Here is a 23859-nt window from a genome sequence, read left to right as displayed (position 1 = left end):
CTATACTTTTACAAATAAATTTATAAAACTTTGTCAGCATGACCAGGAAGGATTCAGGGTTCACACTCTTAGCAGTGGAAGTTGTAAAACATAACGAAATAATTTATTTACATGTGAAATTTCATCATTTTTTTCACTTCCTAACGGCAGCATTTGTTGCTATATGTACACTTTTCTTCATAAATAAGAGAGATTCTTCGATGAATTTTGCACAGCATACAAACCATACTTAAAGGCGTATGAAACTCTAGAATTTTCCAAATCTATTAAAAACTGTGGTAAAAAATTGAGGTAATTAATTACAAAATTTGTGTTTTTCCTAAACATGAAGTTTGAAATACAACAGCTCATTCGTTTTTTCATAAATTAAATAAATTATAGAGTTTCATACACCAGTAAGTACGGTATGCATGCTGTGCAAAATTCATCGAAAAATCTCTCTAACTTGTGAAGAAAAGTGTACCTATAGCAACAAATGCAGCCATTAGTAAGTGAAAAAATGATGAATTTTCACACGCAAAAAAATTTATTTTGTTATGTTTTCGAACTTCCACTGCAATGAGTGTGAATCCTGAACCCTTCCTGGTGATGCTGACAAAGTTTTATGAAATTATTTGTAAAAGTATAGACACTGGAAATTAAAATGTCCTGTGATGCCTCTCCTGCTCCAAGTCGGCCCGTTTGACGTCCTATCCCCCTAAATTGCTTGACCTGTGCGTAGAAATCGTATGCCACATACTTCTGGAATCCAGTCAAGGTCTTACAGAATCCATGCCAAGCAGAATCTCTGTTGTGTTGTGTTTGAAAAGTGGAACAAGACGCTATTAAGCAGTTGGTCATAGTGGGTTGTTTTTGGGGGAAGAGACCAAACTACGAGGTCATCGGTCTCATCGGATTAGGGAAGGACGGGGAAGAAATTCGGCTGTGCCCTTTCAAAGGAACCATCCCAGCATTTGCCTGGAGCGATTTAGGGAAATAACGGAAAACCTAAATCAGGATGGCCGGGCGCGGGATTAAACCGTCGGCCTCCCGAATGCGAGTCCAGTGTGCTAACCACTGCGCCACCTCGCTCGGTGGTCAAAATGTTTTGGCTCATCAGTGTACCTGACGGCGGCCACTTCCAACATTGCTTCGTGTTACATCACTTGTGAGGTGACTTGTGTTTGTGTACGTATTCCCTGTAACCGAGAGGTAGCCGGCTGCCGATGTGACAGACCTCAACCATCAAGTTATTTTAAACCAAGTATAGTGCTTGAAAGAGGAAGCCGCCTGATAGAGTTTTGCACAGAGCATAACTTAATCATAACCAACAATTGTTCAAGAATCATAGACGGTTGTATACATGGAAGAATTCTGGAGATACTAGAAGGTATCAGATAGATTATATAATGATAAGACAGAGATTTAGGAACCAGGCTTTAAATTGTAAGACATTTACAGGGGCAGATGTGGATTCTGACCACAATCTGTTTGTTATGAACTGTAGATTAAAACTGAAGAAACTGCAAAAAGGTGGGAATTTAAGAAGATGGGACCTGGACAAACTGACTAAACCAGAGATTGTACAGAGTTTCAGGGAGGGCATAAGGGAACAATTGACAGGAATAGGGGAAAGAAGTACAGTAGAAGAAAAATGGGTAGCTCTGAGGGATGAAGTAGTGAAGGCAGCAGAGGATCAAGTAGGTAAAAAGACGAGTGCTAGTAGAAATCCTTGGGTAACAGAAGAAATATTGAATTTAATTGATGAAAGGAGAAAATATAAAAATGCAGTAAATGAAACAGGCGAAAAGGAATACAAACGTCTCAAAAATGAGATCGACAGAGAGTCCAAAATGGCTAATCAAGGATGGCTAGAGGACAAATGTAAGGATGTAGAGGCTTATCTCACTAGGGGTAAGATAGATACTGCCTACAGGAAAATTAAAGAGACCTTTGGAGAAAAGAGAACCACTTGTATGAATATCAAGAGCTCAGATGGAAACCCAGTTCTAAGCAAAGAAGGGAAAGCAGACAGGTGGAAGGAGTATATAGAGGGTCTATACAAGGGCGAGGTACTTGAGGACAATATTATGGAAATGAGAGAGGATATAGATGAACATGAAATGGGAGATACGATACTGTGTGAAGAGTTTGACAGAGCACTGAAAGACATGAGTCGAAACAAGGCCCCGGGAGTAGACAACATTCCATTAGAACTACTGACGGCCTTGGGAGACCCAGTCCTGACAAAACTCTACCGTCTGGTGAGCAAGATGTATGAGACAGGCGAAATACCCTCAGACTTCAAGAAGAATATAATAATTCCAATCCCAAAGAAAGCAGGTGTTGACAGATATGAAAATTACCGAACTATCAGTTTAATAAGTCACAGCTGCAAAATACTAACACGAATTCTTTACAGATGAATGGAAAAACTAGTAGAAACCGACCTCGGGGAAGATCAGTTTGGATTCCGTAGAAATATTGGAACACGTGAGGCAATACTGACCTTACAAGCTAGATCTTAGAAGCTAGATTAAGCATTTGTAGCATTTGTAGACTTAGAGAAAGCTTTTGACAATGCTGACTGGAATACTCTCTTTCAAAATCTAAAGGTGGCAGGGGTGAAATACAGGGAGCGAAAGGCTATTTACAATTTGTACAGAAACCAGATGGCACTTATAAGAGTCGAGGGACATGAAAGGGAAGCAGTGGTTGGGAAGGGAGTGAGACAGGGTTGTAGCCTGTCCCCGATGTTATTCAATCTGTATATTGAGCAAGCAGTAAAGGAAACAAAAGAAAAATTCGGAGTAGGAATTAAAATCCATGGAGAAGAAATAAAAACTTTGAGGTTCGCCGATGACATTGTAATTCTGTCAGAGATAGCAAAGGACTTGGAAGAGCATCTGATCTGAATGGACAGTCTCTTGAAAGGAGGATATAAGATGAACATCAACAGAAGCAAAACGAGGATAATGGAATGTAGTCGAATTAAATCGGGTGATGCTGCGGGAATTAGATTAGGAAATGAGAGGCTTAAAGTAGTAAATGAGTTTTGCTATTTGGGGAGCAAAATAACTGATGATGGTCGAAGTAGAGAAGATATAAAATGTAGACTGGCAATGGCAATGAAAGCGTTTCTGAAGAAGAGAAATTTATTAACATCGAGTATAGATTTAAGTGTCAGGAAGTCGTTTTTGAAAGTATTTGTATGGAGTGTAGCCATGTATGGAAGTGAAACATGGACGATAAATAGTGTAGACAAGAAGAGAATAGAAGCTTTCGAAATGTGGTGCTACAGAAGATGCTGAAGATTAGATGTGTAGATCACATAACTAATGATGAAGTATTGAATAGAATTGGGGAGAAGAGGAGTTTGTGGCAGAACTTGACAAAAAGGAGGGACCGGTTAGTAGGACATGTTCTGAGGCATCAAGGGATCACAACTTTAGCATTGGAGGGCAGCATGGAGGGTGAAAATCGTAGAGGGAGACCAAGAGATGGATACACTAAGCAGATTCAGAAGGATGGAGGTTGCAGTAAGTACTGGGAGATGAAGAAGCTTGCACAGGATAGGGTAGCATGGAGAGCTGCATCAAACCAGTCTCAGGACTGAAGACCACAACAACAACAGTGCTCACTGCGAATTAGTCGACTGGCTTCAAGTTCATGTGTCGTGTTGTGAATTTACACAGGCAGGTGATATAGTGCAAAGACCACACTGACGCGTGCCGTGTTGTTTTCGCGTGACGATCAGATTGGGCACCTGCGGTCACGTGCTGGGACCTCGCGAGAAACGTGACGCAGGGATCCGCCGCCCTGGACGCTCCTTATCGCGCACCAGCTGTTTGCGCCCGTGGAGCCGGACGCGGACGCCAGGCCGAGTCGCGTGACGTCACGAGGCCGAGGCTGGTAGCAGGCGCTGGCCGCCGCCAACAGCTGACACTCGCCCGGCGCTCGCCGACCAGACCGCACAGCCAGGGGGACCACTCCAGCAGACAAAGCCCGCCACACCAGCAGCTCCGCCGCCATGACCAAGTTGCTCCACCTCGCCTCTAGGTAAGCACTGCTTCGCCTACGCTCTGTGACCAGCTGTCACCGCGTGGAAATCTGCGCCGCGCCACGCTTGCTTCGCTGTTTGATACTTTGTTACCTCATTACCAGCTAGTTCAGCGACTGAATGGATACGCGTAGAAGCTACCTTGTACGCTCACAACTGTTAATACCAACGATGCACACAACTGGTTAGGTTCTGTATCATCGACCTACTGTCGGTTTATTTCCCAGCGTCTGCAAACATGCGGTTCCATGTAAACAACTGCCGTCACCAACAGCCGTAACCTATACATTTCAGTCTCAGGGTGGAGAACATTGCTCCTTTGTAAATGATTTGCCATCACTGTGTCGACTACCTTGTTCCCATTAATACTTCGAATTTCTTGTACGGAAAACTTGAAGGTTTTACGGCCTACCCAAATCTCCAACTTCCTTTTTTCTTGGTGTTTTTTTACACTATGGAAAAACATAAGCAGCATTTATCATAAATTGTTTGGACGAATAATGCCAATGCTGGGGCTCGAAATGACGTTAGTTACTACGCTGGACGTAAATATAATAGGAGGGGGAACTCGTAAATATAACATTGTTTTGTGCGTAACATTCCAAAAAACGCCGTGTTGTGTAATATTGCCCTTAAAAAGAGTGTCGTAATTATTAAAAGCTACACAGTAATGCCCCAGCTACAGTGTTTTACTTCGCATACAAAACATGCTACAGGAAACTTGGAAGCTTGTGTGTAACGAGTAAATGTAACTTTCTATTTACCGGCAGGATTTCCGAAAACTTGCAGGAAATGTGGGCTTATTCAGTGTGCAATAGTGCACGATGTGGCTTGTAATGGTCAAACTACGATAATTATCAAACCGCTATGCCTTCGTGATCTGGGAATTTCTACGAACAGTAGAAACAGTGCAATCGAACAAATGTTTATGAAACCCGTAGAGTATAGGATGAATAAACAGTTCGTTCAGTCGTAATTAGTTTCAGGTCTAATGACAGACGTAGCCAGTGGCAGATATTTCCTTTACAAATTACATATTGAAGGGCATTTACTTTTGTTTTGCATATAACTTCTTCACGCTAATCAATGTGTTACTCGCCCTTGAAATGCTTACCACCGCCTGAAGACATGTGCAGGCTCGAAACCAGTTAGCATAAATAGCATAATATTTAGAGAACATTGCGTCTGTTTAGTGCTTTTCTTCCATAATTATTAATGAAATTTTGTAGCCAAACCCGAAAAAAATAGATTTTGCAGTATACCTTCGTGCTTTCATTAAATGTCTTCATAATTCCTTTTATGTTAATCTAATTTTTCGAACAGATTCATTTATGGACATGGTTGAAACGCTATCCCAAACAAGCTACACCCTATCATGGCGGTGGTTAATTCAGTCGACACAACCATAAGAGAAGTTACGGAACTAAGCTGGTATTGTTATATTGACGCGTTCACATCAAGTTTCGGTACTAACGTCCAGATTCTTGAGTCTCTCTTGTCTATTGGCACCCGCGTCTTGCCAGTGACTAAAACCGGAGCGAAGCGAAAGCGCACAGCCAGCCTTCGAACGAAACACCTGGCAGTTGGTACTGCGGCTCCGGTTAAATATACGCAGCACACAGCTGCAATCGGTATGTGGGGGTATTACGTCTACATACTGATTGCGAAAGATAACGCTTGTCCCCTTCTGGGAACGTCACGCAGTGTCTGGCACGCGCTTCGCGCCCCCGTTCCCGCGGAACGTTTTGAGTGAGGACGGGCTGCGACGCGCTGCGCTACCATTGGTCGGCACTGGGCACTGACCTGCGCAACTTGGCCAATGGCGGGGCGCGCTTTGGCACCCCGCAACAGTGGCGCCAGATTACGAAACCTCCCACGGGGCTAGGGGTCCCCCGGCAACCCCGCAAGTTCACCGCATTCGCCTTTTACGTAAGCTTCCCCTTCCTATCGATTTGCCGAAGTCGGATTGCGGAATGTTGTACGGCTTGTGATGAAAATAATCTTAGTTACGCGACACTAGGTGGTGTATTCAGCTGTCTCGAGCTATTTTCTTCCTGATCTCCAACATTTTGCTTTGGCAATAGTTAAAGCCTGTGCACGGATTCTTTTAGACTACCACACACTTACCAAAGAAGTACATAAACGCAAATGTCCATGGTCTCTTTAAGTGACCCAAGGAGCATCGATGACGGCCCCACATCCTTACCGTCCGTTCCAGCAGCCTGGAGCATTTTATAAGTTGCACCTCTGGCTGGTCTAAAATTCTTCTCTCAAAGAACCACGGGTTCGCGAAAGAAACTTCGTGGGCACAGATCTCTATGTATGCGCTATCTTACACGTGAAAGGGTCAACAGAAAAGCCACACAGTCACAATAGATCTTTTAAAGGCATTCGACTGCACGGCACGAAACATTTTATACTTGCAAAATTTCGCACTTTGTAAAAGATATTTTTTAACGGCTAGCGCCACGTAAATCGCTTAATATAGTTTCATTTATAACGCCGTATCGGCTATGCTACATCCGATGTAAAGAGAACTTGAAAACAGAAGTTCAGTGTCAGTTGTAATAATACCAATGCATAACTGAGTCTTAGATTTTACTGTTTACATCTACGTCTACTTCGATATTCGGCAAACCATTGTGAACTGCACTACAAACAGTACTGTAAGAGACATCAGAGCTACTTCTCGTTTCATTCACATATGCAGTGCGGAAGTTGGCTGCTTAAACGCCTGTTTGCGATCTGTAATTAGTCTACTCCTACGGGGGCGATGCGTATAGGGTTTTAATATATGCCTAGAGTCATTATTTAAAGCTGGTCCTTGAAACTTTGTAAGCAAGCTTACTCGAGTTATTTTGCGTCTATCTTAAAGTGTCTGCCTGTTCAGTTGCATATTCATCTCTGCGACACACTACCACGGGCGAAACAAACCTGTAGTCATCCGTACTGTTCTTCTCTGTATACGCTCAGTATTCTGCGTTAGTCCTATTTGGCATGGGTCCCATACACTTGAGCAATATTCTAGGATGGGTCGCACGCGAAACTTGTAAGCAAACTCCTTTGTAAACTAACTCCATTTCCTTGGTATTCTATCGCTGAACCGTAATCTGCCATCTGCTTTACTATAAATGGAGGCTTTGTGATCGTTCCATTTCATATCCCTGTAAAGTGCTATACCCTGGTAATTGTACGAGTTAATCAGTTCAAACTGTGACTCGTTGATATTGTAATCATGAGATAGTACGTTTTTCTTTGTGAAGTGTAAAATTTTAAATTTCTGGACGTTTAAAGCAAGTTTTCAGTCTTTGCACCACTTTGACACCTCCTCAAGGTCAAACTGAATACATGTTCAGCCTTTTTCAGACAGTATTTCATTACAAATAACTGCATCGTCTGTACAGTTCGAGCTTACTATTAATATTGACTGCAAAAGTTATTAATATAACATGAGCAGCAAGACTCCCAATACATTTTTCTGTGACACGCCTGAAGTATGTCTGTTGATGACTCTCCATCCAAGACAAAGTGCTGCGTCCTTCCTGTTGCACAGACTGATCCAGGCTACTTTAAGTTAATTTTAAATAACTTTGCTTAGATACAGACTACCTGAAGAAATAATAAAGTTTGCGGTACTGAAACACATTAAACATTGGATAACTCGAGGAACATACACAGAGATCTTACGTATGTACCTCAGTGAAGGGTACAATCAGAAGTTTAGCTTTTCTCCAAATGAAACCAACATGATTTCGAGCGAACGATGTGGTATTTCTGTTTAGAAGCGCAGGTAATTCACAGAACAATAATTTATACTCCCATAATTCCGTTTGCGAGATAATTCTTTGGTGGTCATAGACACGTACTGAAAATACATGGATCTGTATTATTGTACCCTCTGTTTCTTTCTGAAGACGATGGCAGAGTGACTTGTCCAAAGTTCGAATATTCTAATTTGAAATGGCCGAGTAATTGTTACTATGTCTGAAAATATTGTCTTAAATCGTTCAGTTCCATAAGTATTAAGTTACAACACACTGTGGCATTTTGGACATATCACCTTTCACACTAATTTCGTTATAGCCACATAAGTCGATGTGAGTGACATATTTTGAGCACAAGAAATTAGCATACAGTTTTGTCAAATGGTGAACAAGTACGTCTTCGTAACGATACAAAAACAAAGAACATGAGAAACAGTAGCAGCAGCGTTTTTTAATTTTTATTTATTTACGTTTTTTGTAGTTTATAATTTCTTACGAAAGAACATAGTAAAATGAAATTATAGAAGTATTAGAGCTTACTAAAAGTGAGAAATAAATCAGTGCAGTAATTAATGTTTCTGTTGTGTCAGTCTATTAAAAGCACTCCTAAATGAAATGATTTTCTGTCTGTTCTTAAAATTTTATTCGTATATTCTGTGTCTCAGGAGTATTCTTGAAGATCCCATAAAAGAGTGCGACTGTTTGTCTGCAGGAGCGAAAAAAGAGGCGAAAAACTTCGGAAGCTACGCTATTATTACTAAAGAAACTCCTCGCTGTATTCTGCTGCCATCTTACAAGTTTTATCAGACCTAACTGTACCCCACTGACACGAAATAAAGAGCTGTCGTCTTGTGGGCCGTTTGTATTGAGTGTAATTTCGTACCATTAGGCAAAGCAGGTGACACTGCAGCGACTCTCAAATAAGCTGAGCGTGAGTTCCTCTGTGCCTCTGTTTCTCCCAGAACCTCATAACGAATAAAATTTAATCTGCCGTTTTTTTTATAACCGATAAATAATTCTAACACCTTGGTTAAAAATATTGCGAAGTTCTTCCAAACACTTCGTTCATATTTGTCAAATAAAGGCGAACCCCTCTCCCTTTTCTCGATGGCTCTGACAGGGGAACCTCCCCATCGCACCCTCCTCAGATTTAGTTATAAGTTGGCACAGTGGATAGGTCTTGAAAGACCGAACACAGATAAATCGAGAAAACAGGAAGAAGTTGTGTGGAACTGTGAAAAAAATAAGCAAAATATACAAACTGAGTAGTCCATGCGCAAGATATGCAACATCAAGGATAATATGAGATCAGGAGCGCCGTGGTCCCGTGGTTAGCGTGAGCAGCTGCGGAATGAGAGTTCCTTGGTTCTAGTCTTCCCTCGAGTGAAAAGTTTACTTTCTTTATTTTCGCAAAGTTATGATCTGTCCGTTCGTTCATTAAGGTCTCTGTTCACTGTAATAAGTTTAGTGTCTGTGTTTTGCGACCGCACCGCAAAACCGTGCGATTAGTAGACGAAAGGACGTGCCTCTCCAATGGGAACCAAAAACATTTGGTCGCAGGGTCATAGGTCAACCGATTCCTCCTCAGGAAAACACGTCCGATATATTCTATACGACACTGGTGACGGCATGTGCGTCACATGACAGGAATATGTTGTCGACCCACAAAACTTGTACACTTGGCGAATGGGTAAAAAGATTCTTCTACCTTGCCCGATTTAGGTTTTCTTGTGGATGTAATAGTCACTCCCAAAAAAGTGATGAAAACATAAGAGTTTGTCACATAAACTGCAACAAATGAATGCAACAGTTTCACAGTCGCACTGTTTTCCCTGTGCTCTGTCAAAACATATTTTTTTAATGTTTTCAAATTCTTCCGTTTGTAGACCGTCAAATCCTGCATATGTCCAAGCAAATCTGAACATGTCCTGGAATTTTGGAGAGCGAAGCTGATTAATTGTGAGTGCCTGAACTTTGATAATTGTCTGAAAATAAAAAATTAAACTTTTCACTCGCGGGATGACTTGAACCAAGGCCAAGGACCTCTCTACCGTAGCTGCTCAAGCTAACCACGGGACCACGGCGCTCCTGGGCTTATTTTATCCTTGATGTTGCGTATCTTGCGCATAGACTACTCAGTGTGTATATTTTGCTTATTTTTTTCATAGTTCCACACAACTTCTTCCTGTTTTCTCGATTGATCTGTGTTCGGTTTTTTCAAGGCCTATCCACTGTGCCAACTTATAACTAAATCTGAGGGGGGGGGTGCGATGGGGAGGTTCCCTTGTGAGTAACTTCTGCTGCTCAGTGTTTCGTTAAACTCAACGAATGTATCATTTATTTGCTAAAATAAATAAGATATTTCGTATTCTGGTCCCATCACCGGACAACTTCAAAGGGTGAATTTAATTTTCTTTATGAATTACAAAGAAAACACGCGACACTTGTGTAATATTCTATTGTAGGATATTACACCACTGTCGGGTGTTTTTTCATTCACAAAGATTAAAATATTCTACCAAGAAAAGACGGAACAGGCAGTTAATGCTACCAGTTTGCAAAAGTAACACTTGTTAGTACAGAAAATCAGCATTAACTGTACTAAGGAGAGTTTGTGCAATTTGGTTAGCATCTAAGACTGATAATTTTCTTGTATAAATATTCACTACTCACATACAAGAATACTGTCATGTTTTGGACACTGCAGAATGCCATTAACGGCCGGCCGGAGTGGCCGAGCGGTTCTAGGCGCTACAGTCTGTAACCGCGCGACCGCTACGGTCGCAGGTTCGAATCCTGCCTCGGGCATGGATGTGTGTGATGTCCTTAGGTTAGTTAGGTTTAAGTAGTTCTGAGTTCTAGGGGACTGATGACCTCAGCTGTTAAGTCTCATAGTGCTCAGAAGCATTTGAACCATTTTTTTGCCTTTAACGATGGAGAGAAATAATAATGCATGAATACAAAATAAATTTGTTGACCTACGACAGATGTGATAGCAAAAAAAAGATCTATTTTTACTGTTCTTGAACAATGCTTTCTCAACAGCAGGCAGGCAGCGATTCTTTACTTTCTCGCGAAATGAAACGTACGAAAATCAACTTCTCTTCCAGGGGCAAATGTAGTTCGGTGTGACCAGTCTTTTAGAGAGTATTTGCTTCTTTCGTCTAGCGATAAACGTCCAAGATGTTGTACTGAGGCAGAGTAGCCAACTAATTTTTAATAGAGGTTCCGTGGAACGTGCTGGACATAATCTGGTTTGATAACAAATTTATCAGTTCTGAACTTGTCTGAGAGAAGACGTTGAATACGTATATTACAATAAAATACAGGAAGTTAGCTACATTTATGAAAGAGAAAGTAATCATCCACCATACAGTTAAATGCAGACATTTCCCTCTAGAAGGTTAAACAACGTAGCTTGTCGATGTGCTGGTGAACTCACGCGTCATGTCGACTGAAGAATACTGTCGAACAGTGAGCTACATTGTGAAGATATCGTTGATTTCAGCTGTATTTGGTGTGACTCGCACACACACAAAGATGACATTTCCCACGCATCGGAGGTCTGTGGACACAGGATAACGAACTTGTATTGTACAAAATCGTTTATCTGTGTTCAGTTACGTAGTTCCAATCTTAAATGTTTCCAGAAGCATGACCTCTGTCATTGAACTGAATACCTGTAGCAACTAACATCTGTTAAACGATAGCATAGCACATGGAAGACATTCTGAATTTGGAATTGTAGCTTTCACACCGAAAAAAAATTGATAAGCCTTATGAAGTTGTTTAGTAATATGACAGTACAAATTATTCAGTGTGATTTATTGTAGAGGCTCAGTGACGTTACTTTCATGTGCCAGCTGACTTATTGCTTCTTGTTCTTATAGCCCATGTTCCGATGATAAACAGCAAGTTGTTACGACAGCAATACTCTCAAAAACTTATACTTGAGGGTCAGATAATGCAGATACAAGATAACGTCAATATTTTTGATTTAGATCATAATAATTATCATAATGTCAGTTTGTTCATCATTATCTTAAATGGAACTTCTTGAGTACAAGGATCACAGGTCACCTCAACAGTTCGGTACAGAAGTACACCAAGAAAAAGGGGCAAAATACAGGGCAACATGTGTGTGAGGCATTGTTAACATGTCGTGAATGAACGCTTTTCAGTAGTACCAGTACCAGATTCCCAAAGAATTCTCGGCGCGTTGATTTACTTTTGATTATTTTGCAACCCTACGTGCGCAGTGGTTGAGTTTTGACAAAAAAGATGGGCACGAATAGGACCTTCTCGGAGAGTATTCAGCTAGAGGCAAAACCTGACGCAAATGGTTGTACAGGAACTGGAACTAGGATCGTCTAAGTTTCTGGAAGGGGGGTGGGAAAAAGGAGGCAATAAACCTAATGATCATACGAGTGCAGGATGTAGAATTGGTTGACTTAGAAAGTGTGCGTGTGCCCGTGAGGCGTGCTTGGATAGCGTAATGGATAGGAGACCCCCTGCGATAAGTGGCAATTCTGGGTTCGAGTCTCGGCCTCGTACACATTTCCACTGTCGTCATTCTATTATATAGCTGATGGTTGTCCCTATTCACAAGTGCAAATACCTTTCATGTAGTTTACACATCAGTCTTTATTATTCTAATGTACAAGAGGGCCAGTCGATTAAAAACGGGACAGAAGGAGAAAATGTAAGTTAACTATTTTTTCTTTCAAAAGTATTCGCATTATATATATATATATAATCTCCCTCTGTTAGATGAGGCGGTTAATACCTCCATGGAAAAATGTTTGCAGTTACGTACAGAAATGGTTCAAATGGCTCTGAGCACTATGAGACTTAACATCTGAGGCCATCAGTCCCCTAGAACTTAGAACTACTTGAACTTGACTAACCTAAGGATATCACACACATCCATGCCCGAGGCAGGATTCGAACCTGCGACCATAGCAGTCGCGCGGTTACGGACTGAAGCGCCTAGAACCGCTCGGCCACAGTGGCCGGCTACGTACAGAATCTTGCTTGTACCCAGACATGCATATCTTCGTCCGAAGTAAATCGGGATCCACCAAGCTCTTTCTTCAGGGCTCCAAAAATATCAGGACTGCATTGAGGATGTGTAAGGGCTTCCCAGCAGAATTTCTGCATGTTGCCAAGGTTGTTTAGCATACGCTACTGAAGTCTCGCAGGAACGCCCTTACGCATCGTGCGTGCAGTCCCGATCCCTCCTTATGCGATTTTAATCATTTTGGAGCCCTGAAGGAGGACGTTAGTGGCCGCAGATTTACTTCGGACGAAGAGGTACACCGAGCGAGGTGGCGCAGTGGTTAGCACACTGGACTCGCATTCGGGAGGTCGACGGTTCAAACCAGCGTCCGGCCATTCTGATTTAGGTTTTCCGTGATTTCCCTAAATCGCTTCAGGCAAGTGCCGGGATGGTTCCTTTGAAAGGGTACGGCCGACGTCCCCAACTTTCCGTAATCCCATTGGACCGATGACCTCGCTGTTTGTTCCCCTCCTCCGAATCAATCAACCAACCAACGAAGAGGTGCACTCCTGGGTACAACCAAAGTTCTTTAGGCAACCGCCAACTTTTTCCGTGGAGGCATTGACCGTCTTTTCATGCATTGGGATACATGTATTAACGGTTATGACGATTACTTTTAAATAATAAACAGTCTACTTATTTTGTTTCGTCATTTGACTGACCCTTATATTTATGTGTCACGAAGTTTGCAGTCATTATGTAAGCGTTCGAATCTTGCAAACACTCTTCAAATAACAGAACATGACGGGCTGTCACTCTATATTATCTACCAAGACGTCGATGAGACGCTTCAGGAAATGAAATGAGACCCACAGTAAAATGGGTGTTGAAACAAGTCTGCGTAAAAGAAAATTCGTTTTCAGGAAATATTATTAAGTAAAAAAAGTAACGCCACAACATTATCATTGAAAGAAACTAATACATATATATTTTAAATAATGCCTGGTGAGGTTTATAGGTTGAAATGCAGTCACAAATAAAATTTAGCGATCTAGCAGCAAAACGTGACGAATCCCGATTGCTGAAAAGGACATTACTGTTTAGCGAAGCACCTATGTCCGAAAATCAGAAATTGAGGCTACAGACAGCAGCGAGATACTTTCAAGCCAGCAGTGCACACCGGCCGGCGGCCGTCCGTCCATCTACAGCAAAATCTATACCTTGGAGACCAGTACGAAGTGCATGGCAGAGGGTAATGCTCACTGTAACGACGCGTATTGTCGCGAATGACTGATAATGCCTACGTGTGCAGTGTAATCACTCTAGTCGTGTCTTTGCGGACACTATGGGAGTGATATTCGCTGGTTCTAGTATATTCCTAGATTCCACACTTAATACCGCTTCGTGAAATTCTGTGAGTAGTCTTTCGCTGAACAGTTGGCTCCTGTGTTCGAACGTCTGCCAACTCTGGTTTTTTCAGTATCTCAGTTTCGCTCTCCCATGCGTCAAACACCCGATCATGCGTGCTGTCCCTCTTTACACACATGCAGTATCCCCTGTTAGTCCTATCTGGTACGGGTCCCACGCACTTGAGCAATATTCTAGGATGGATAGCACATGTGATTTGTAAACAATTTTCTTTGTAAACTGATTGCATTTTCCGCAGTATCCTGCCACCTACTTTAACTACGACAGAGGCTGTCGTCTTTCCATGTCATATTCCTAAAAATCGTTACACCCAAGTGTTTGAGCACATAACAGATAAATGCTTCGTCTGCGAAAAAGTATGGGCTTGCTGTTAACGCCGGGTGTTTGAAAAAGAATATCGGGGTTGTAAGGCTTTGTAACATTAATTACATTCATCTTAAATTTTTATAAAAAATATATCAAATGAAATAACAACTCAATCTTTCTTACAAGTGTTCAGTGTGAACACTATTCGTCACACGGCACACATCAAGTCGATAGGCGAGTTCTTCCCAAACCTTGATCAGTGTGTCTGGAATACCTGTTAAAACCGCTCCAGTCCTGTTTCTCAAATCGGTTAGATCAGCTAGTAGCGGACGCACATACACATGCTTTATGAACCCCCAAAGGTAAAAATCGTATGGCGTCAGATAGGGTGAACGTGGAGGCCACCCAACCCCATGCAGCCAAACCAGTGGTCGGGTATAACGCCATTTAACCAGTCGCGTATTGAGTTAAGCCGAAAGAGGCCCAGCACCGTCTAGGTGCTAAACGAAGTTCTGTGGTTCAGACCCTTTCAATTCAGGAAACAGCCATCGTGCTAGCGCATTAAGACAAGAAACACCAATTACACTTGCTTCACCGGAAAAGAATGGCTCATAAACGTTCCGCCGAGATATGACACGAAAAACATTCAATTTAGCGGGAAATTGTTGCAGCTGTCCCAAATCATGGGGATTTGCTGATCCTCCAGATTCGCGCATTATGTGTGTTCACATTTCTACTGGGGCGAAATGTCGATCCATCACCAGAGACGACACAGTCCAGAAAATCTTAGTCACGAAGCAATATTTCATTTGCAAAGTTGGCACGTAAACCATAGCCTGTCGGCTTTAGAGCTCGTGACAGGTTTGCTAACAAAACTCTTGGATTTGCTCTTTCATTTGATGTATTATTTATGATTAGGAAATGAGACACATGAAGAAGAGTTTTGCTGTTTGAGCAGTAAAAGAACTGATGACGGCCGAAGTAGAATGATATAAATGTAGACTGGCAATGGCAAGAAAAGCATTTCTAAAGAAGAGAAACTTGTTAACATCGAATGTAATTTTAAGTGTTAGGAAGTCTTTTCTCAAGGTATTTGTCTGGAGTGTAGCCATGTATGGAAGTGAAACATGGACGACAAACAGTTAAATCAAAAAGAGATTAGATGCTTTCGAAATGCGGTGCTACAGAATGATGCTCAAGATTAAATGGGTCTATCAAGTAACTAGTGAGGAGGTACGAACAGAATTTGGGAGACACTCGATCAAAAGAAGGGATCGGATGATAGGACATATTCTGAAACATCAAGGGATCACGAATTTAGTATTGGAGGGAAGTGTGATATGTGAATGTGTGTGTGTTGAATGCAGAAAACTGAGAATGTTGGCAACACTCAGAAAAACAAATGAAACTCTGTATTAAAAAGATGGCAGTTACAGTGATGTGTAACTTAAACAGCGAAAAGAAAGTGAACTGTAAGATGTCCACCTGGTTGCCAGATGAGAAAAGACAGTTTGCTTAGATGCAATGAATTAGAAGTTACCTGTAAGTACCTTTCCATTAAAAAAAAGGTAAGGAACTGTTTTTAAATCTATAACCTAGATATGAAATCATAACGTATGTGTAAAAATGGACAAATCATGTAATATTTCAGGACACCCACTGAAGATGCCATGTAAAAAAAGGCGGAGCGCGTCTGGGTGCATAAATAAAAATAATTTCGTTGTGCAGTATGCAAAAAAGCATTTTCTTTGAAACCACTGCAATTCCTATGAAATGATATTTCAAGCCAAAGATTTCAGAATGAAGTATTTATTCAAAAACACAGAATTTCGTGTGATTTTCACACACATATTCCTTTCACCTTTCAATATATACACCATATTCATCCTTGCTGTCCTTTACAATCATCTAACAGACACAATCACAAGTAAACACAACCACACTGAACACGTCCATCACTTTGCACACTTCAACTAAGAATATATCAGACGGCGTAGAGGCAGAGACTGTGCCACAGCAAGATCAAAGATTGTTTAACAGTAACATAACTTGCTTTATCTCTGACGTGCGCATCGATGATATGCCAACCTTACAATACAAAGACTTAAAACCCTGATATTCATTTTTAAACACCCAGCGTTATCTGCCAAATCATTAATATAACATGAGCAGCAAGTAACACATATGCAAAAGGTACGCCTAAAGTTACTTCTACATGTGTCGATGACTCTCCACCCAAAAAACATGCTGTGTCTTGCTTAGCGACCTAGTGGTACGACAGTGGGTACCAATTTCTTTGCACTGGTGGAACAGTCCCGTCGCTTGACCAACGCCTTACGTCGCCGGAGAGAAATCTAGCAGTGGACAACTTGTGTATGATCGCGGTTCAAGGTCGCCTAACGGGACTGGCGTAGCAACAACAGTGAACAGTCCGGTCCAGGCGTGGCAGCGATTCGCCACTCAGCTGTGGGCCGCGACGCCGCCTCGCAACTTCTACTGGACCGTTACGGCAGTACAACACACACAATATTTATAGAGAGCCTATAACGGTTGAAAATTATGGGAGGCTGCACGGGACACCACAACAAACATTTTTCTCGAATGTCATAATTACCTGTGAGCATTTTTTTAAATTTTGTTTATCCGGTCCAGAGCATAATCGTTCTAAGCACTCGTGGAATTGCGCGTAACATGGGGACGAATCAGACAAATGTAAGAAACGTGCTTCATGAGCAAGAATTAATCCATTACACTTACAGCGTATGCACAACCTGGAACCAGACGATTATCCACTCAGAGCAGTTTTCCCAGTGGTACCTGGAGCAGCATCAGAAGAATCCTGCACTTCCGTCCTCTATGCTGTTTACAGATGAAGCAACGTTCGGGTGTAATGGGGTCTTCAACAATTCGCATGTTTTGACCGAGATTAATCAACATGCTACATTTAGTCGCGCTCAAAAGTGTGGTTCTAAGTGAGCTCGTGGACATGTGTTATTGGTGACGGTCAAATTGGGCCGTATCTCCTACATAGGCCATTAAATGGCATGCATTATTGCAATTTCCTCGCTTGAGCATTGCCATTCGCTACAAGAGTGCGCTTGTGGATACAGCAAGACGAAACACCGGTACATTTCACTCGTCCTGTGCATCGATTCTTCATCCGAGAGTTTCCACAATAGTGAATTGGGAGTGGTGGTCCTGTACCACGGCCTACTTTTTTGTAAAATGAGAGAGATACAACCTTGTTTACAAAACCCCTGTTGAATCAGAACAGCATCTGATTGCCCGAACAGCAGCAGTAGCAGAGACAAAAAACGGATCAGAAAACGTGTTCTCATCGTATCACGCAATCTCCCACAGTTTGTTAGCTTAATTAAATGTCATCCAGAGATAAATCTCTCTACCGGTTTAAAAAAATCCTCACTGGAAAATGCGACATTAGCGAAAAATATTTATTTCGGTGTCCCGTGCAACCTCCTACAGTTTGTCGGCTTAAATAATTTTCACCTTCTATATTTGCTCACTCCATTAAGATATGTGCTGGATCGGCTTTGCCAGCTTTCCCTCCATACTTTCTTATTAGACAGCAGTCGAGTTCACCATCTCGTCTGCTTTTGTATACGAAAGCAGATGTGACACGTCGAATTGAACGGCACACCAAATAAAATTCAGCACAGGGACGACAACACAGAATGGCGAAAACATTGCGGTCTACACTGCGTTCTATGCTCGGCCAAGGTTGGTAGTGGGCTGAACAACTGAATATCGGTCCAAAATGGTACACTGTCTTTAAGGGGGGGGGGGGGGGAGGAGGTTAGGATTTAACTTCCCGCTGACAATGAGATCATTAGAGACGACCAACAAGGTCGGATTAGGGAAGGACGACGCAGGAAATCGGCCGCTCTGTTGTCGAAGGAACAATCCCGACAGTTGCCTGGAATGATGTACGAATATCACGGAAGAACTTAACCTGGATGGCGGGATGGGGATTTGAACAGTCGTCCTTCCGAAACCGAGTCCATTGTTGTTAACCACTGCACCACTTCGCTCGGACACTGTCTCGAGACTTTTGCCGATTCTGCTACTCTGCGATGGTCACGTTTCTCTCTCACTGCTTCCGGTATATACAATTAGGTAGCATTGCAAGGTGAAATAACCACCTATCTGCTAAAACAATAGTTGGATCTCCATCCAAGAAAACATTGTCTTCTCTACTGACCTAGTGGTTTGCCAATATGTACTACATTTCTTCGCGTAGGTAGAACAGTCCCGCCGCTTGACCAACGCCTTGTCGCTGGTGGAAAGAGAACTGCCACACACGTACAATGTGACATACCTAAAAGTCATTTTATGTGCTCGGGCGGGCCCAAATTTATTCATTTAGGAGACCTGTTGATACTGAGTTGAAGACTAGGAGAAATTCCAAAAGCAGATTAAAGCAAACGCCATTCCCATTTGGCTATGTATTTAAAGTTGACAGTAAACGAAGCAGTTTGTTGTTAAGCAGTGTACATGTTCGATGACCGCCACAATTATGAAAAATCAGTCGCGTTATTCAATGTTAGGGAAACAATTTAGATTAATTTGTTTCATTTCAAAGGAATTAATGCGATTTCTTTCTTCTGCTTTGACATTCATCGTTCAAGCTAGTATCAACTGAATTCTGAAAAACCTGTTTCAGCAGACTGAGTCTGCGTGTCTCATTGCGGCTTCAATAACGCGTTGTACTGGGGAAATCCAGGTACAGTTTTCCTGTACTTCTATTACGAATCACTAAAACATAAAAATCCGAATCACTAAAACATAAAAATCTTGATGGGTACATAGCCAAAGGCAACAAAAATATATAGTTAAGAGCTACACATTTAATCATGCTTATGTAAAACTATCTTATCGACGTTAAATTGCATTTCATTGTTTTGATGTGAGACATGTAATGGTGAGGCGAAGCGTACCATATTTCCATTCACAATTAATGTACGAAGTAATCGGTACGTGAAGCACTGTAACAATCTAAAACGTTAGCGCTAGCATGACACCAACTGACAGAAACACACGACAGGTAGAAACATCGCATCCGGAGCTCTCAGCCGATCAGGGGCGATATCACCGCTGACCACACTGTCTGTATAGGCTGTCTAACACACGCTAATGCCGCTGGGAAAGCACAATGTGCTATCGTTTGCCTGCTGCTATCTTTTCCTAGCGGACTGTCTGCATCCCTTCACGCGTGATGTCTTCCACCACATCGGTGCATCTGTCGTCAGTGCAATTTGCCTCGTGATAATCCTGCCAAATGTGTATTATCGGAATGAATGTCATGGATACTAGGAAGCAGACCGATGTAAGTACCTTAAGACATAACTATCCGCTATTTCCGACACGACCAAGGCCCTAGCGTCTAGGGGCAAATTGTCTAGAAAATAACTTGACAAGCCAGCAGTAGCTAGGAAACTAGTTAATGGTACAATAATACTCATGGTACGGAAAAATAGTGTTTGCATGTTATCCGTACATAAACCGCCAAGATACATTTAGCTCTTTGAAACAAACTGCCATGCGCTTATCGTGTGACGTATCTAAAGGTAATTTAGTTTCCTAGAACAAATATGCTCGGGCTGACCCGATTTTCTTGGTTTAGAAGACGTGTAGGCACAGGTTTGAAGACAAGGAGCCAATGAAAGTTTCACATAAGTTTCCGGAAATGCCGAAGAATCGTATTTTGCAGAAGTTGATTGCATCATGCATGGTAGTAGGACCACAGTAATGAATACAGGAAAATCGTTTGTAGGGAGAAATTACCAACCTCCTGTTGTGTACTCTCTCCATAACGGAGCATATTAAATTGAATGTTCATATAGTCGTGTTATTATCTAATGGTGATAATTCATTTCAAAGTATTGTTGTACATTTTTGTGCACTTGAAGATTTCTCTGATCTTTTGTTGTGTATTTGTGTTGCCCTACAGGGGAATTCCACATTATGAAGCTATTTGCAATGTAACTCCTCCATAACAACTTTATCACGGTCGTTCTGACAGTGATATTGTAACTTTCCCTTTCCGAAGCCCCCATGCAAACATGTAACATAGAGTATGGCGCTGATGATTTCCGGCGTGCTTTCCGCTTTCAGCTACACATTCACACAATTTTGCTTCTAAAGTATTGTATGTGATCGAATTTGTGGGATTATTCACTCGCAATCTTGTCGCTTAAATACTGACGCAAGACCTTTGGAATTCCTTCGAATAGCAACAACTTCGCCACTGCTTTTGTTTTCGTTGTCAGCGTACCACTTGGCCTGATGCAATGTTCTGTTAGACAACTCCGAAGATACCTTGCAAGCTTTGTTTTCCGACATTTTATTTCTGTACTATAATCTTTACTTACAACATTTGTTAACACCGCCTATCCATCCACAACGCTAAGAGCTTAAACAAGTTTACAGTAGTAATCAACCCAACTAGTCCAATTTGACAATGATTTGGGCACCAATCTGACGGAATCATCCTACTCTCGTAATATTAGTAAGGTTTTACGGGCGTTTCTGTTCGCTGAAATCTTGCCAAGTTCTTAGGATTTAAGGTCTTGTCGGTATATGAAGTCTTTGGATGTTTTTGTCCGCCTCTTAATCTCCAAAGAATCATAGCCAGAGGCCGCAGCTGTCGTTCAGGCTGCCCTTGTTTACGTGGCCTTGTGAGCCATTATGGTCGGTCAAAGAACCCTGCTGTTGTTACCGTCGACATTCTCACACTTCTCCTTAACTCTGCGTCAACCACTAATCTCTACCAGTAGCAAGGTGCGAGACCTCTGGGGGTGCACAGCCCCCGAATTGAATTTTTCTGACATTGAAGTAGTTGACACTATTCATTAGCATAATGCCTGTGACGTGTGATGTGCCTAAGCTACTGATGAAAACTATTGAGAGGGTAGATAAAAGCGGCCGGTCCATGGGCTGCCCTGGAAATCCCCTAACATGGCCTCCCAAACTCATCGCTGCAATGTATTACTCATCATCAACAACAGTGTCGTCCTTACTACCCACATTGCATTGTTGGGGAGGGGGGGATTTAGATATCGAGAAATGGATGTAGACGTCGATAAATGCTCGCTGTCCCCACTCCTTCACATGTACTGGGAAATTCAGGTGATTCCCTGACTGCGATTCCAAAGGAAGGGGACCAAACAGCGAGGAGGAGGAAAGAACGGGGAAGGAAATCGGCCGTGCCCTTTCAAAGGAACCATCCCGGCATTTGCCTGAAGTGATTTAGGGAAATCACGGAAAACCTAAATCAGGATGGCCGCACGCGGGTTTAAACCGTCGTCCTCCCCAATGCCACGTCTGAGGGACCCCTCATATGACGACTAGGTATTTATACCGTAGAGCAAAACTGAGACATGGGATTCGTTTCTGATGTTACTGTCTTTACCTCTCAGTTCCTTGGCTGAGACTAAGATATTGCCACAGAACATCAGTACATTGGATATAATGTGCTTTTTTGTGATTGGTGAGTTACAAATTTCGGAAGAACTGACAATGGACGGGAGGGGGGGGGGGGGGGTGGTTAAGTGGGAAGGGGAAATCCATTTCCATTATTTGGTTCTACAAACTGAGAGGATTGTAGCTTTGTGGTGCGCACAATATACGCCACACGCAGATATGGAGGCCTAGTTCGTATCTGTTACAGCATTAGATCGAGGACTTGCTCGACATTTATAGTAGTGTACCTCGCATTGTTATAAGAACATAGAGGTATGCAGTTTGTTTGCTGTAATGAGAACGGAAGTCCGTCAATTACGTGAGGTATTTTTATTTATTTATTGTCTTAATTGGACCCCCCCGCCCTGACAATGTGGAGAGATGTGGGAGGAGACCCACCCTCCACATCACGTGAAGTTTACCTTATAATTTTTAAATAATTAAATTTATTAGATATGTTCATGTTTTTGCTTCATACCACTAAAAATACCTATTACGTTGCTGTGAAACAATTTTGTAAAACAAAATGTTATCCATTATAATAATAGATATTCTCTGAACATTCTCTGCCATTTGGGAGCTTTTAAGAGAATTAATTCAATTGAAACTCGTTAAAGTGCTTCTTAAGTGTAGTTATCGTATTCACCTCTAATTTCACAGAAGAAACGTAGAACCTAGATTCAGAAAATGTACAGAACGGTGTAGTCGGAGAGACAGACTAAAAGGCTTCGTGAAAATACTATTGACCGTTTTCACGAAAAAAAAAACGGACCATTTGTTCATACTTTATGTACATCAAATGTCACTGAACCTTTACTTTGCAACCTTCCTTTGAACCTTACGATTACTGAGCTATTCAGTCTCTTGATTTATATGATCATTAAGAAAATTCAACTCGGCTAGCTTCAGCTTCCTTCCACAAACGATTAACTTCTTGGCGGCGCATTAGTTTAGATTCGTCGCCATGCCTCTTAACATACGCATTGTAATACTTTTGATGCAAATTGTTTTGAACACAATAACATCGGCTTTATATCCTTTGCAGAATATCACGACTCACTCACTCACTCACTCACTGACACAGTGATTCCGACTGATGGGGCAGAAAATTACTCGACTGAAATCTGATAGATCTACGTCTTGCGCGACACTTGTTTCAAATCGGGGAATCCTGGGAACGCACACATGTAAAGCATTCAGTTTAGAGAGGCCACAAAGACTGGTGGGCACTTTAAGACTTTCTGTGCTCGGGATTAATGCTATAAAACAAAATATTATCCGTTATAATTACGTGTGTTCACTGAATTAAAAGCTGACGTGAAATTTTCACCGCCCCTGCTTTCCCCCTTCCCCCTTCCCCGCCCCCTCTTCCAGTTTCCCCTTAAATGAGAATTCGTGAGATTTTGCCAGACCCTTCACCTAAATTTTGGTGTCATGTAATTAAAGGACACCACCTAAGCAGTTATAGTGCTGGAAGCCGAACAGCGAATTCTCCAGCAGAAAATCACGCGCACATGAAAATGTAAAATAAACACAAACTACCACAGAAAATGCTTCAAATAAACTGAGGCCATATTCTATTAATCTGTCGCTGCTGGTACGAATTTTGCAGACTAATATGCTCTTTACCATAAAAGTCGTTCTAGACTGGTAGTTAAATGAAGTTATTTATAATCTCCATGTCGGTATTTAATACTAGTAACAGTTCTTTTGTTGAAAGATCGTTCGCTGCCACTGTCGATGCTGCCTGTTTGACGAAGTATACTCCCCCCCCCCCCCCCCCCCACACACACACACACTATAGTGTGATGAAAAATTGGTAGACACCAAGCTATATCCATCTA

General features: G+C 41.9%; 1 protein-coding gene across 1 annotated transcript in view; it reads left to right on the top strand.

The window, feature by feature from the left end:
* Positions 1 to 3899: 3899 nt before the first annotated feature.
* The window catches only part of LOC124619386 (phosphoenolpyruvate carboxykinase [GTP]-like), a 136682-nt gene continuing 116722 nt past the window's right edge, over positions 3900 to 23859 (top strand). The window contains exon 1 of the mRNA XM_047145730.1: positions 3900 to 4038. Within this exon, the coding sequence (XP_047001686.1) occupies positions 4010 to 4038 (29 nt within the window). The 5' untranslated portion in view covers positions 3900 to 4009. The remainder of the gene's footprint in view (positions 4039 to 23859) is intronic.

The sequence above is a fragment of the Schistocerca americana genome, chromosome 6, assembly GCF_021461395.2.
Source record: "Schistocerca americana isolate TAMUIC-IGC-003095 chromosome 6, iqSchAmer2.1, whole genome shotgun sequence".
Classification (NCBI taxonomy): domain Eukaryota; kingdom Metazoa; phylum Arthropoda; class Insecta; order Orthoptera; family Acrididae; genus Schistocerca; species Schistocerca americana.
The sequence above is the reverse complement of the archived record's forward strand: the minus strand, read 5'-3'. Positions and strand labels throughout refer to the sequence as shown.